The sequence below is a fragment of the Penicillium malachiteum genome, assembly GCF_028827825.1.
Source record: "Penicillium malachiteum strain IBT 17515 chromosome Unknown utg000001l:1.0-8184562.0:1.0-8186909.0, whole genome shotgun sequence".
NCBI classification, from domain to species: domain Eukaryota; kingdom Fungi; phylum Ascomycota; class Eurotiomycetes; order Eurotiales; family Aspergillaceae; genus Penicillium; species Penicillium malachiteum.
Genome location: NW_026643094.1, coordinates 7,461,864 through 7,476,908, shown reverse-complemented (window position 1 = coordinate 7,476,908; position 15,045 = coordinate 7,461,864). Strand labels below are relative to the sequence as shown.

At 44.9% G+C, this 15,045-nt stretch overlaps 8 protein-coding genes across 8 annotated transcripts; 3 read left to right on the top strand and 5 right to left on the bottom strand.

The window, feature by feature from the left end:
- On the top strand, positions 1-437 carry N7483_002750 (MFS general substrate transporter; the record flags this gene model as incomplete). The annotated part of the gene is made up of 2 exons (XM_057086187.1): positions 1-215; positions 290-437. The coding sequence occupies 2 exons, from the start codon at positions 1-3 to the stop codon at positions 435-437; spliced, it is 363 nt and encodes a 120-aa protein (XP_056952336.1).
- A 474-nt stretch (positions 438-911) lies between these two features.
- Positions 912-3,037, bottom strand: N7483_002749 (putative MFS allantoate transporter; the record flags this gene model as incomplete). The annotated part of the gene is made up of 10 exons (XM_057086186.1): positions 912-930; positions 990-1,187; positions 1,267-1,360; positions 1,417-1,657; positions 1,724-1,812; positions 1,871-2,088; positions 2,144-2,410; positions 2,470-2,500; positions 2,561-2,708; positions 2,765-3,037. The coding sequence occupies 10 exons, from the start codon at positions 3,035-3,037 to the stop codon at positions 912-914; spliced, it is 1,578 nt and encodes a 525-aa protein (XP_056952335.1).
- A 1,204-nt stretch (positions 3,038-4,241) lies between these two features.
- N7483_002748 (ankyrin repeat domain-containing protein) lies at positions 4,242-4,959 on the bottom strand (the record flags this gene model as incomplete). The annotated part of the gene is made up of 2 exons (XM_057086185.1): positions 4,242-4,669; positions 4,725-4,959. 2 exons carry the CDS (start codon positions 4,957-4,959, stop codon positions 4,242-4,244), a joined length of 663 nt encoding a protein of 220 aa, XP_056952334.1.
- Positions 4,960-5,773: 814 nt separating this feature from the next.
- N7483_002747 (WW domain-containing protein) lies at positions 5,774-6,580 on the bottom strand (the record flags this gene model as incomplete). Its single annotated transcript, XM_057086184.1, has 1 exon — positions 5,774-6,580. One exon carries the CDS (start codon positions 6,578-6,580, stop codon positions 5,774-5,776), a length of 807 nt encoding a protein of 268 aa, XP_056952333.1.
- Positions 6,581-7,222: 642 nt separating this feature from the next.
- Positions 7,223-7,654, bottom strand: N7483_002746 (uncharacterized protein; the record flags this gene model as incomplete). Its single annotated transcript, XM_057086183.1, has 1 exon — positions 7,223-7,654. The coding sequence occupies one exon, from the start codon at positions 7,652-7,654 to the stop codon at positions 7,223-7,225; it is 432 nt and encodes a 143-aa protein (XP_056952332.1).
- Positions 7,655-8,580: 926 nt separating this feature from the next.
- N7483_002745 (uncharacterized protein) lies at positions 8,581-9,147 on the top strand (the record flags this gene model as incomplete). Its single annotated transcript, XM_057086182.1, has 1 exon — positions 8,581-9,147. One exon carries the CDS (start codon positions 8,581-8,583, stop codon positions 9,145-9,147), a length of 567 nt encoding a protein of 188 aa, XP_056952331.1.
- A 2,799-nt stretch (positions 9,148-11,946) lies between these two features.
- Positions 11,947-12,542, top strand: N7483_002744 (hydrophobin family protein; the record flags this gene model as incomplete). Its single annotated transcript, XM_057086181.1, has 3 exons — positions 11,947-12,286; positions 12,339-12,430; positions 12,486-12,542. The coding sequence occupies 3 exons, from the start codon at positions 11,947-11,949 to the stop codon at positions 12,540-12,542; spliced, it is 489 nt and encodes a 162-aa protein (XP_056952330.1).
- Positions 12,543-13,276: 734 nt separating this feature from the next.
- On the bottom strand, positions 13,277-14,056 carry N7483_002743 (uncharacterized protein; the record flags this gene model as incomplete). Its single annotated transcript, XM_057086180.1, has 1 exon — positions 13,277-14,056. One exon carries the CDS (start codon positions 14,054-14,056, stop codon positions 13,277-13,279), a length of 780 nt encoding a protein of 259 aa, XP_056952329.1.
- Positions 14,057-15,045: the final 989 nt, after the last annotated feature.

Genomic DNA, 15,045 nt, shown 5'->3' with positions numbered 1-15,045 from the left:
ATGTTCTGGTACGGGTGGACTGCCGAAAGAAAGATACATTGGATTATGCCTAATATTGGCACCTCAATCTTCATAGCTGGAGCACTTGCATGCACAATCTCCCTGAATGCGTATGTCATCGATACATATGGAAGGTATTCGGCAAGTGGACTAGCGGCTGTCTCTACCATGAGGTGTATTGCAGGGTTTACATTTCCGATGTTTGCCCCCTATATGTGAGTCCTCTGTGCAGCTATTTGACAAGTAGCTCTTACCTAGCGCACTTGATATCTAATCATCAATATTACAGGTACTCTTCACTAGGTTATGGATGGGCAGGAAGCACTCTTGGCTTCATTGCCCTTGTTATCGGCCTGCCCGCCGCAGTTCTACTGGGGATTTATGGGAAGTTTCTACGGAGCCAAAGCCCCTACGCTTCCAACGGTACTCAAGATTGATTGGTTAAATTTGGTTTAAGGGTTGATAGCCCAGCCAAGGAACTCGCGATCTTCTGAGAAAATTTACATGGCATTTCCTAGCTCATTTTTCTAATTCACATATTGATGCATGATACCAGTCACGACGAAATTAGTTTCCTTCTTACAGCTTATGGCTTGAAGTTGCCAGTGTGTTGAGACTAGTGTGATATGGATATCACGTACGATGGAGCTTGAATATAGCAACAACCCTTCAAGCGCTGTTAAATGAACGCTCGAAAAATGATAAATGGATACTATCTTAGCCCAATTATTTAGGCTCAGCCTATACACATCCATACACGCATATACCTCATGATAGCGCTGTAATATTGTCACGCCGACTGGCACTTGGAGATGAATTCATATCGACAAAGGTGTTTCTATTATCATATATGCCCAGCTCCCTGAAGAACTGCAGCAATTCAAACAGACCGGTATTGATAGAAGATTCATTTAGTAGATATAGCGGAAGCTGTTCACCACGATGTCAGCACGATAGTTCTTAGTGGTGTCAATAAAATGAATACTCACTTCAGATTTTCTCGATCTGACAGGTCCAAGAAAGCAGTAGCGTCCAAGTCTCTGCCTTCAAGTCCGCCCTCCATTGCGGACTGAATACGATCACGCTTCTGATTTTCCCATCGAAGAAGGAAACCCAGTGTAACAATCAGACACGCTTCAATAAGATGGCACACAATCATGGACCAAATTCCCAGGGTGTATGTTGGTCTAGTATTTTGGTTAGTTGAAGCCCAAAAGTAGAGCACCAGGCTGATTGAAAAAAAAAGAAAAGAAAAGAAAAACTTACGATTGATCGGTCTTATAAAAGAATGGGCCAGCGATATTACCTGTGCAATATCCAAGGAAAAGAACTGCATTGGTGACCACTTTCTTGGTATGGCCTAATGTAGAGAATCAGTAAGTAGTACTTGTCAAAATGAAGAAAATATATAAATACCGGCGGTGTTGGCAATCTGCATGCTGAGAATAAGCACAAAAGCAGCATTATACGGCCCGGTTAGATAGTAACAAATAAGTCGACCAACGTGTTGGTGTGTTGGCACAAAGCAAAGACCAAAGGCACCGGCAAGATTTGGAATGAGGAAGATTAGTATGAAGACACAGCGACGATTCTCAAATCGATCATTCAGAAAGACACAAGTCAAGATCGACATTGCAATAATGCAGCCATAGGGAATCTAGCAACATTGTTATTAGCATAACGCATGAGGTAAAATATGGACGCATGTCAACTATTTACTTACCTGTAAAATTGTTGTGATCAAAGTGGAATAGCCAAAGCCTTTGATAATCAAGGTGCCGAAATTGGAGATACCACCATTTGGAATATTGCCTAATTGATAGAGATTAGCTGATCTTTTCACCTCGTTATTTGAGCTGCTCAAACTTACACACAACTCCAAGGGCGTAGAAAATGTAAAGCTTGTAATCCATGAAAGCCTCCAAAATCTGATAGGGCTTTAGGTGCTTATTCTCCACGCCAGTCTGATTTTCTCTAATACGGTCCACAGCGATCCGTCGCTCTCTTTTGGTGAGCCCGCGAGCTGTGACAGGGGAGTCAGGAAGAAAGGTAAACATAACAATGCCCCAGGTAGCACACAGAGCACCACTGGAAGGTATAATTAGCAAACTATGATCAACTCAAGGGAGTTGAAGCTGCTCACATCACAATAAACTCATATTTCCATGACGGTAGCTTTCCTCGAATATGACCGATAGCATAGCCCAGCAGCCCACCGAGAGATATTCCAATCCCATTCGCGGTGTACCATAATCCGAGTCGTACTGGTTGTTCCTTTCGTGTATACCACATACTGGTTATGAGCATGAACGCGGGATCCGAACATGCTTCGGCGGCACCACCCAGAGCTCGAAGTACTGCAATCGTCGCGAAGCTGTTGCAGGCTGCTTGAATCATGAGAAACACTCCCCTATTATACGCCACGATGTCAGATTCTGATAATGCTAGTTTCAAAAGTCCCATACTAACCACATGAAGATATTCGCACCGAGGTATTTTCCTAAAAGGAGATTGTTAGCAATATAGCCAAAAACGAGTAAATTTCCTCGAAGTTTAATACCGATTGGTAGCTTCTGCATTAAGAAGTTGGTTGGAAAGGCCCATGCCAGAAATCCAAAATAGAAGATACTGCTCAGCCAGCTGTATTGAGTACCATGTAGTGACAGATCTTCTTCAATTCCGAAGATTGCGGCATAACTCAATGTTGTCTAGGAATTTTTAGTACGAGAAAAGGAGCGGATTTATGGGTTCTCTGGAAACAAACCTTATCAATGTAGAAGAATGCATAACACACAGCTAGGTAGGGCAGGATCATGAAATCAATCTTCCATAATATCCTCCGGGCCTCAGCAGGATCAATTTCTTCATGCAATTCGTCCGCGTCGTCGAAAAGAGCCATCGCAGTGTCTCCGTCTTTAGACTTGGCAGATTTCCATTTGGTGTGACTTATGCTCGACTCAGCGTGCGTAACAGTAGGTTCGTCCATAATGTCCGCTTTGGAGCCATGTCCTGGCATTATCGAATGGTCTTCTGCCATTCTAATGGAAGGAGATAATAGTGGACCCAATTATAGAACAACAATGAAAAGCCGAGAAGATGATGAGCTCAAAGCTGCGGTGGCAGGGTACTAATAACGACTCGAAGTGCTCCTCAGCAGGGGTTCAGCGGTCTGTGCTTGCCTTTGGCACCCATCATTTACTCCAAGAGTCGTATGCATTTTCCCAGTCTTCAAGCTTTGTGAAGCAGACTCAAGGCATACCAAAAAGTGCGGGGAAGACCCATCTACCCCACAAAAACGCGGAATGGTTGTATTAGAGGAAGATCATAAAGTGGAATCATACGAAAGCTCCCTATTGGCTGACGAGTAGAGGGATTCGGATCATGTCCGTGGCGCTGTGTGTGAAAATGATCAAGTTCAATTTGTTCCGGTGGAATCTTGCCAAAACATATAAAATCTGCAGAACAGTTAACATATCAGTTTCATTATACTACCTTTGCTCTCAACTTTTAAGACTCACTTCTTGCTCTGTCTCACTTACTGCTCCTGCTGTCTCCATTTCTTTGTGCAAAATTCGAGGTATCTAGGTTGCATTTTCTGATCATCATGTCAGAGACAACACCGGTGAATTCGGACTTGAGCCGGTAGTCGGTGACCTTGCCGTCAAAAACAAATAGATATCAGCAGATGTATAACTGTTGGGCACATTCTTGGCAGCTTCATAGGTGGAAACAACCTCGGAACAAAGGGACACCTGGTCTAGATGACGATCTGTCAGAGAATCGTAAGCTTGGCTTTCTTAGATGGGACAAGTGACGTGAGGGTCGTGGGGAATCCGGGGTCCGTGATGGTGTTGATGCGGGGAGAAGTCCAGTCGAACCGATGAGTCCGGGGAATAAGGAGATACATCATGATCGGATGCCCAAGAAAGACCAATCGGTTGGTAGTACTCGTATTCTTCCAGATCGTGAGATCATGGTCTGCATAAAAGATTCTTGCAACATTGTGCTTTCCAGAATTTTGGTTAAGACCATTTGAGACATTCTGTGGATGACTTTTATGCATAGAAAATCGGGTTGGTACCTTTGTGCCTCCCTATAGTGGTCGAAATTTGTACAGATTTCTTCAAGATAAAACCAAATCGCTTTTGTCTATACATCTTTAAAACTTTTAATTCATAGATCCATAAATCACATCCCACCTGCACATCTCAACTATTGAATGTATCATCATATAGTAAGTCTTAAGCCGAGGCACTACCCTCATTAGCACCACTCTCCAAGCTTCCCGCCTTCTCGGAGCTCAACAGCCACTCAACAACTTGTCTGCCCGCAGACATCTCACCAGGACCCTGGTCCTCACCACCGGCACCTTCTTCACTCTCGCCGATAGTCATCTCGATCTCCTGGTTACCCTCTTCATCCTCCTTGACTTCCTCCGCAGAGGCAGACCAGGCAGCCCGCTCAGCAAGGAAGACAGCATCATGTCCAGCACCGTTCTTAATAGCAACATCCGCACCAGCCTCAACAAGGGCCTTAACACACTCCAAGTGTGTGTTCAACGCAGCCCAGTGCAGAGGGGTGTTACCAGAGTAGTTGCAGTGGTTAAGGAGAGCCGTGCGCTGCTCCACATCCGCAGCAGCCAACTTTTGCAGGAGAGAGTTGAGGATTTCTGGGAAAGAGTCAGATAAATGACACCAGATCGATTGAGTCAGGATTTTACGTACCAGCGCTTCCATTAGCAGCGGGGAAATGCAGCACGCAAGATCCGGAACCGCCCTCGCTCTCCTCCTCGAGATCAATGGCCGAAGCTACAATTTGCCACTCGGGACAGTTGTGCTGCGTAGCAAGAGCCGCAATGTCGGCGTTCAGAGCCTCGAGGTCACCAGCTCGGGCATCGTAGATGAGGTCGTCAATTGACTCGGAAGACAGAGCAACCGGCACTGTGGGCTTGGCGGCCATTATGTATAAGTTGATCGAAGATTGTTGAAATGGGATAAGTTGAGTTTTTCTCTTCGTCTGTGTTTTCTATAAGCCTCCGTATTCCTCTGATAGCGGTATATTTCCGTGAGAGGAAGAATTTTATGTGCTAGTGGGGGTGTTAGTAAAATGGTCTAAAAATCTTTCATGTAAATGAAAACACAAGATATCAAGGCTATAAACATAGTACATAAATCACGCATGGGATTCAACTCAAAATAAAAAATAAAACACGCAATTAAATCATAGCGTCTCTGGATTTGTGCAGTCTTTGATAGGCGCATTGATCAACGACGCCATGACACCAAATCAGACCACCAGGGTATTGGACAAACTTCAATATTCGGTTCAAAAAAACACACACACAAAATACGACAAAATTATTCAAACAGACTTCCTTACCTCTGCGTTTCTTTTCTCTCGAGTAGATCCGGCTGAATTCAATGTTCGCCGCTTTCGAAGAAACTTTGATATGGAAGTCACATGACCCGACAGTGGGGTTCTCGGTACTATATGACGAGTGGAACAACCACTGTAGGTCGAGAGGAATGAAAAGGGTGCAGAACTCAATGATATAATACAACCCCGCTGATAAATTCTGTTGATAGTAATACACATGCTATTTGAACAAGAGTTATGTTGGTAGCGCAGCCAAAAAGAAAATAAAAGAAAACTGCCTCTATGCACAATGCCAGGAACACAAGGTCCCAAGAAAGAAACAAACACAAAACGCCCCGGACCAAGCCCTTATGATAATGATGATGCGAAGAGAAGAGAACTGGCAAGATGACTTTTCTCAATCCCGCAGCCAAGCTCTGCGTTTTTCCTCCTTCTTCTCTCGTCGCTTCTCCTTGAACACCTTTAGCTCTTTCTTGCTCAGTTTCTTTGCACTTCGCTCAGCTCGCAGACTTCGACCATCGTGTGAATTTGCCGCAGCATCGACATCAAAATATGCGTTCATCTGTCGGCCAGATTTGTTCTCATCATTGTGTCTGTCCGCGTTGATCGAGTCCGCTTGCCATCGACCTGTGAAGCGGTTGAAGCTCCCAGCAGCTGCGTAAGCAGCTGTGGGATCTACCGCAGCGGTGCTCGTTTCTTCTTGTTCTTCGTATTGCTGTGCATATGACGCAGTTGGATCATAGTCTCCGTGAACGGCGGGGTTGTAGCCACCCAGAACAGGAGACTTCTTCCGTGGGGGTTCTGGGGCTGTCTCTGGTTCCGGAGCTGTTGATTCGGAGATTCTGGGGTTATCCCACTGAGAAACACCCGTAAAACGATTGTAGAAATAGTATGCTTGTGATGATGCCTCCCATACGGGTTCCCATCCGTCGTCCTCGGCTTGGCCTGGTGGTGCTTCGTCGGGGAGGGGCGGAGGGATCTCGTCGGGTAATGGGGGTGCGGATGTGTCTTCTGCGGGGTTTTTATCGGAATTGTGAGTTGGCGATGAAGTGTCCTTCTCTTTCTGCTCAGTCGCGTCTTGTTCCTCTTCTTGTTGTTCCTGCTCAGTCGCGGTGTCGACTTGGTCGTGTGGCGAGTTCGAGGCAACTGCACTGTCCTCGAGTGCCTCTTGCTTCTGTGCAGAATTAGGTGACTGATCCGACATCCTGGCAGTTAGCGCTTCCCCGTTCGAGAGAGTCGAACGTTGAGGTGTGATGCGCCAGCTTTAGCGCATTCGGAGTTTAGGCAAAAGAGGCGCAGATTGACTTCCGCTTCACCGCCTAACCAAAACCGGAATCGAAGTATAAGACCTCGAGAGTGTTTACTATTCAAGACATGTCTCATTACGTTTCTTTTGTATATCTTTATTTAATTCTTATGTCTTACATTGAAGAAGAAAATTGAAGTCTACGGGTACATAACACTTATTTCTCCTTTTATGCGACTATCCGTCCAGACATTAGTCGACCCACCAACTGGTCAGTTTGAGTCCCATTCAAAACATTGCTAATTAAATAACGAGAGAATAAAAATTGCCGCAAAAACGTACATGCTTGCCTAGTAGGCTTTTTATCACATGATTTGATATACCTTCTGGACATGTCTCACCTGATAATTTGGGGGGAATCTCAAGGGCTTGAACTACACTGCGACCATACCACTTTAGTGAACATAGCTGGAAGACACTAACACCTCTTCATTATATGAATAGCTTTGAAATCTTCATTATTTCTCACAGGCAGATGGTATCATTAGAGTTTTGTTAAACGATAATATCAGCAATACTTACACATAGAGCTGCAAAATCTCATCTTCCCCTAGCACGACGAATCTCAACTTCATGATGCCCATAGGTTCCACAAACTTCATCCCAATAAACACCCAGCGCAACCTGATTGTACATTCCAGGCGCCTTGAAGAGCAATTTTGTATCAAATGGAAGCCAAATGCCGCTCTTCAAATCATCACTCCAGTTTTCTAGAATCCTGTCACACGCTTGAAGCAGATCTACAAAATCTGCTGAGGGAACGGGTACCTGAATCGACAGAATCGGCTCCCAAATCAGATCAAGATCTTGTATACCGTCGAGGTTTGCAGTTGCAGTCTCGTGAGTCCTCCCGTGGAGTACGAGTTCACGAGCAGTTTCGACAACATCCCAGTCCGACTTGCCCTTATCTTGCTTGAGGTTGAAAACGAGATGAACCCAACACTTGGTACCGAGAGGGAAATCAGTATTCATGGTATCAGCTATCAAGTTCGGTATGGTTGTAGGAAATATTGATCTTTAATCTCAATATTGATTTTTAATCTCAAGTTCTTCAAGTTGGGACCCTTTGATGGTTAGGTGCTATGTAGTGGTGGTGCTGAAACTTAAGGTTTGGAACTTGAAGGATCAAATACTTAATACTTTTATATACCAGACTAGAAGGCTACTATACTATTGTAGTTTTTGATAATAGAAACGACTTGAGCGAATTAATCAGGACTTTGTCAATGACAAAGGATTCCAAGTTCTTTTATCAATTCTCCTTTGTTAGTATGCCACCTCAATGCTGATCTTTTAAAGGAACAAATGCGTATGTGGTTTCTTTCATCTAATTTTAGCGATAAGATGTATTTCATTATGATTGACTTGATGTAGTACAAATCTGCCAATTACTCTTTCCGGCTAGTTTTCCCTATTTGAGTTCAGTGCACCAATAGTACGACATTCTGATTCCCCAGCCACACTTTTCCATCAGCTCTCGTTTACTTCTCCTCTCCTCGTTCTCTGTATCATTCTCGCACATATTACTTGAGCAAATTTAAGTAGGCCCACTTGGAAAATTTGAACGAAAAAATGCTTTAAAATGTGGGCAAATAATCTGACTTCTACAGTGCCATTCCCCAGAGATTACGATTGTTTGGTCCGATGAGATGGGTTCAATAAAGTCAATATTCCGGCCTGATTTTACCTGGCCTCGGCCAATGAGATCGACCATATGCAAGATCGCACCGAGTATCCCACGTTGTCCTGGAAAGCTCGAACTTGGAGCATGGGGCCTACTGCACAGGGCCTTATATCACATATCTGAATGGTACTCTGAATGGTATGGCATCAACTTGGATGCCCGAGTCATGCAATCGCGCTTTGGTCTTATACTTAAGTGGTCCAATCGAACCAGCATGGAGGAAGTCGCCGCAATGCAAATGGCACGAGCTGCCGGTATGCCTGTTCCCAAGGTCCTATCTTGTGGAGAGCATCCCAATGAGCCATATAACCGTCTTTGGTCAATATTGATGACAAGACTCCCGGGTATTCAACTCGAGAACTCATACGACTCTCTCCATGTCGAGTTGGAGGAGCCATGGCTGCTTGAACTCAAAACCTGCCTCACTTCCATGCGTGAATGGACCTCGCCTTATGATAGGCGTATATGTTCTGTCATTAACATGCCTATGCGGAGCGCCCGAGTACCAGATCATACCATGGGTCCTCTTGCGAACGATACTGAGTTTCATGAGTTCCTGATAAGTCCTGCCTCGGGACACGGCTTTGATACTACTGAAAAATATCTCGAGGCACGGGTCCAAGCAAACAATATACGCAAATTTCAACATCGGATCACATTCACCCACGGTGACACAAGGCTCACAATATTCTTGTCGGAGACGATGGCCATCTTTCCGGGTTTCTCGACTGGGAGTCAGCTGGATGGTTACCTGAGTATTGGGACTATACAACTGCTATGAAGTTCGGCGTGAAAACTTGGTGGTTCCAAGTGGCGTCTTGGATGAGTGGGGATGAGTATTCTCAGGAACTAGTTTGTGATGTTGCGTTGAATTCATTGACCGTTGACTCTTACATAGCCTTCTAGTCCTAGAGACCTTGATGATATCAACGAATGTCCACAAGACAGAGTTTTGATTTTGTTCAACTTGAATATTCAAGTATGAATAAACCCTAACAAAAATCTAAAGCGGGTGTAATGAAACACCGCCTGGGAAACTGGTTTAAATCGAAAGAAAGATGATATCCGATTTGACTCTAGGGCTATAATAGGGGCCCTGCATGAGGCTCTATTTAACCTCCCTTACCTTGAATGAGACCCTAGCCAATGGATCTCCAGGGCTCTTGATCGACAGGGCTATTGTATGAGATTGAATCAGGGTCTCGGCTAGATTACCGAAGCGATCGAAATCTGGGCTGCATCACGATGCTTCTCCGTACATGTGAATCAAGCGGTCCACAACTTGCTCTGATCTAAAGATGCTACCTAACCACATGTGCAGCACTTGCGATGGCACTCAATTGATGGCCTGTTTGCTGAGGCACTCACAGCACTTGAGTTACCCCTTGTTATGGTCAATTTTGGTGGGGCTTTGTAGATCTATTCGGGCCGTCATAGGCTCATAGCCGTAGAGCATCTATACTAGCACCAGGCTTCAAAACAACCTAAATACGTTAACACAAATTTTTATTTAAAGATTTGAGTGCTCAAGATAATATGCAATTCAGTTAAGCAGGTGATCTCTCATAGTAGAACTCATGCGTACACGCAATACAACTTCGAGTTCAAGTTGTCATCTCCAGATGTCTCGATTGATGCTGGCCAAGTGGCATGCTAGTGATACAGCCATGTATATATATCATTCCAAGTTGTTTCATCCGAACTTCAACTTCCAACAAGTTCAAGTTCAATTAAACATTTGAAGGTTGAACTTCAGATTGATCCTCAATTTAAATGACTTGTTTTGATCTCAAAATATAGATTTGAACAATTGCGAGTAAAAGTTTTCAATAATAATAGTACCAAGTACCAATTCATGAAACTCGTCTACGTCGAGGGCTTCTAGATCGACATCATGCGATTCATGCCTACTAAGTACTGCCAATATCTGCATATCCATACATTGATCTCACTGTGAATTCTAAGTAATTTACTAGAGCACTACTATGAGAACTTGAACAAAAATTGAATTACTAGATGTATGTACAAAACGTAAGCAGTTTAGAGGCTTGCCCGGAGCTCCGGCCGTGGAGGACGGTGTAAAGACTACCGTAGCGCGTATGAAGATTGCTCAGGTGGTGTAGGTATGTGATACCTTCCAAATGTTAAGACTCGGGCTCAGTTAGTACATAAGTTGAAAATTTAGAAGTATTAAAAATAACTACCAGCTTGTGCCCACACAACAGCACCGGGATTGCTTTGTAACCTTACTCAAATAACGACCATTGATGATACATGAGCAACTAAATTGTGATTTACATAGAATGGATTGCTTTAATTTCAATTTGTCATTCCAAGCAGGGAAATCAGAGCTAAATCTTGATAATGTGATGCTATGACAAAGTAGGTTGGAACTGAAGCAACAGCGGATACAAGGATGCCCAAGCAAAGGGGTGTCGGATTGCTTGGCCTCAGTAGATGCGGAGCAGTCAATCAAATGTCTAGACAGTACGCCTGGGAACTCCTAGAGTTTGCCAGCTAGTAGGCTAGTCCTTGGGCTTCTAACCCACCTACGCCATTGTTTGGAGAATTGAACAGAAATGCCGATCGGGGAGTTCTCGTGGAGAATCGTACATTTGCAGCGTTGCGATCTCTAATTCCTGCTCGTGGCTCAAGGGCGCGAAACAATGAAGGGTGACTGGAGCTTCCGCTATGAATGGGGGAAATTAACTGGTGGACAAACTATCCCTTGCAGCATGATTTGCCATGCCGTCACGCACTCCACGGTGTTTTGGCCCAAAACAAGACTCGCGCTTACTAGAAATTACTACTAACTCTAGGGCCTTTCATAGGCTGGATGCATGATTTAGTGCCCGAGGTGCTGCAGGGACCAAAACAAGACCTCGGGGTTTGTTGAACTTATGCCCCTTGTGGGGCGTTGGTGGCTGGGTCCGAGTCAGGAACAGCAGATCATTGACCCACTCTCGAAGTGAATATTGATAGCTAATTCTTTAACAGTTTATGAGTAATGGAATTAGAATGGTGAAATTTGATTGAATGCGTCATTACAGTGCATTGATTATAGGCAAAGTTCAACAGTAAAATATCATCATGGGATCATATTAGCTAGACCTCGGTAGAACATTACAGGATATCCCATCAGCAGATGCATAACGGGGGAATTGTGGAGTCGCGAGGATCTGACTTGACGAACCAAGAAGTGCCAGGGCAATGGAATGCTAGGATAGACGCTTGACTCGCGTGAAAACCATACCCTAGGGCCAGTAGATCCATACCAGGGGTTGAGGAAGGAGGCCTAGTTGGGTCGAAAGCCCTAGGAAAGTGGAGTGATCTACTCGCTCCCTTTCCTTGTGGGCTGCATTCCGAGGAGAAGAGTAAACATCCTTTGACTTGGACTCGGTGATTGAGAGGGCTCACAGACCTCCAGTGATTTGTATAAAGGACTGCCTGTTCATCGCCCAAACTATTCTTTCTTCATCACGCATCACACTCTTTAAGCTTCTCTTCTCATTCTGAGTTCAGTCTTCATTTCAAGATTTTATAATCTCCGAGACCTTTCGTTCAATCCCAAACCCACACAATGCAATTCACTCTGTCTGCTGTTCTCGGCTTTGCCGCCCTCGTCGCTGCTCTGCCTCCTGCTCCCGCTGCCGGTGGTATCGGTAACGCCAACGGTGTCAACAACAAGGGCAACACCGATGTCCGCTTCCCTGTCCCCGACAGCATGACTGTCAAGCAGGCTCAGGCCAAGTGTGGTGATCAGGCTCAGCTCTCTTGCTGTAACAAGGCCACCTACGCCGGTGACACCACCGATGTCAACTCTGGCATGCTCGGCGGTACCCTCAGCAACCTGATCGGTGCTGGCTCTGGTGCCGACGGTCTTGGTCTCTTCGACCAGTGCTCCAAGCTGGATCTTCAGAGTAAGTCATCATCTCATCACTTGGAGATCAATCAGATACTAACATATCACAGTCCCCATCCTCATTGGCATTCCCCTCCAGGACCTTGTCAACCAGAAGTGCAAGCAGAACATTGCCTGCTGCCAGAACTCCCCCTCCAGCGCCGTGAGTACCTCATTCATCTCAAGTACCCAAATGACATATACTAACATTCGCTCAGAACTCGGACCTGGTCGGCGTTGGCCTTCCTTGCGTTGCCCTTGGCTCCATCATCTAAACCTCTTCCTTTGTTATCTGGCATTATGCGAGAAGCACTGGTTACCATGTCTGGCCATCGGGCCTCGGCTCTTAGCTCTTGACATGATGGTGAAAGTGGACCGTTATCGATCATCAGGGATGGATTCAGGCGCTTGGTATTTGTTTTCAATAGTTGGCTACCTGCATCGCAGACTGTGTATCATTAACTGTGTCGTGTGGCACCCCCTCGGAGAAAGAAGACTGTTTTTGTTTCAAGTTTTTTGTTTGACATGGTGCTTTTGCTTCTTGTCTTGTGCACTGGATCCGTTGTGAGCTGTTGTCTACCTCGGTGTTCTCTCGCATATATAAGTTTAATTCATTAGATTTGCGCTTTACATCCACACTCGTACCTTCACCTGATTCTAACCAAGTAATCATCTTATTCAACCTTAGACCTCCTGCTGTATCTATTCCCATTCAAGGTGCATTGAACACCGAGAAATTGGAAACAACTTCAAAACTTTCCTCTCGGGTGGCTTTCGGTTATACTCCCAAGTCTCTAACCTTCTCCAACCCATCAGGCTCCTTGATACTTTTTAATCCAACTTGAAGTCATTTTTTTTGTTCAAAGTCCAATATTATGTAGGTACACGTAGCTTCATTTTTTTTGTTAAGCCAGCATCATCTGGACCTGTCTCTATGTACAATCTTGGAAGTTATCACACACGCCAATAATTCCATTTTGTAACCTCTCTTCAAACTTTTAACTATGTACTAGTAGTACCAAGGATGTCCGAATTCATTGCTATGCCAAATCCCAAAGTCCAACCCCCGATCATTCAATCCATTTAGCTCCAACCACTTCAATTCCGCTTTCTCGTCAAAAGAAAAGTTGTCTTCCGTAAGACTCACTCGATCCAAGTCCTTCACTGGTGTTGATCCCCGTAACGTCTTCAACGACAACGAAGACCGCGGAATCTTCAAAGAAGAGCCCCTTCTCAATAAACCAGTCATGGATCTCTTGATCTTCGACCCTGGCTCGATTATCCCAGAACTTTTCATACCCGACTTTCCACATTTATTTCTGTCAACTGGAACTCTCACACTCTTTGATCTCCGGGCCATATTCTTCTTGCCACTCCATTTGTCACTCGTATCAATAGGATCCTGCAATTTCCTCTCCGTATAATCCGATGGTGATTGCACTGTATCCATCTGCAAGACTGGATACTCAGGCAAGGTGAATGCCCTCACTGCATGGTTTGTTGCAGGATTCAACGCTTCTGCATTATCGAATAGTGTTTGGAGATTGAGGTCGGCGGGCGTAAGTCTTTTCCGGTGAGTTGGCGACTCCGTTGGAGTAATAGGTTCTTGGTTCGAGAGACGAATTGTGGAAGCAATACTATCAACTCGTGTGAGAGACCCAGTGTTGGAAGAGATCTTGATCAGGTCTTTGGAGTCATCGTAATGAGGGTTGTGTGGTTTCGAGGTGGATAATTTGCGGGATAGTTTGTTATTGCAAATCGAGCGAGTAAGAGACGAAATGAAGCCCATGGTTATTGGTGTATGGTATTTCCAGCGTTCAAGTATTGTTGTTCACTAATAATATGAACATGTAGATGCCAGTAGTGGAGTATAAGAGTGGAGAGGTTGCACTAACGCAACTGAGGGAGTGATAACTGATAAAGAAATTACGAGTCAAATCTGGGGCAAGGGGGACCTAGAATTCTACAATTAATGAATTACATACTGCATTTTGTCTGGGGCTAAAGAGTTGTACGAATGATACTTCCGCGATCAAGATACTGATCCGTTAGTGTTGCAGCTAGCGACTGCAGTGAAACAGTCGATCGCTTCAAGTAGATTCGACACCAGCAGCCTTATCACACGCATCACCCGCATCATCAAGAGTACGTTTCATACTATAGAAATTCAAATCTCAGATGGTGGTTGTCAAAAGTACTCATATTTCGGTATCTTCATCATTACAATAGTGGATAAGCAATCTTACACTCGGGAAGCATTCAGTAACAGGACATCAATAAGGCACCGCAATTTCCTCTGCACAGCAACAGAGGCCCGAAGCAGTCATGAGCAAAGCTTGCAGATTAACTGTGTTTCTACAAAGTCGATCCAAACAAACCCAGTAGCAGGTGTCGGAAGCCGCATTCCCCAGGTGACCCAAGGGAGTTAAGCAAGGATGCCCCATAACCCCTGGCGCCCAGCACGAGTAGCTTCAGCGCACGGTGCACACGTCATTACTAAACGGATTTTTTGCCAGGCGATGGTATGCGAGGTTTTCCGCAATCTGGAATACTAGTATGAGGTTGGTGCCTATATTATGTGGGCAGGAATGTCATGGTGGAGATCTACGGCTCCATGTCGATCTTCGTTCTCAAGAGCTCTCTTGAAGAATGTGATAGATTGGAGAATGTTGCGCATTGACCCTCCAGACCTGAAGATCTAACTCCGATCTCTTCTACGGTCAAGCTATCTTAAAAGTCAAGCTTTGAGGAAGAAGAGCGGTCTGACTGGGAATAACT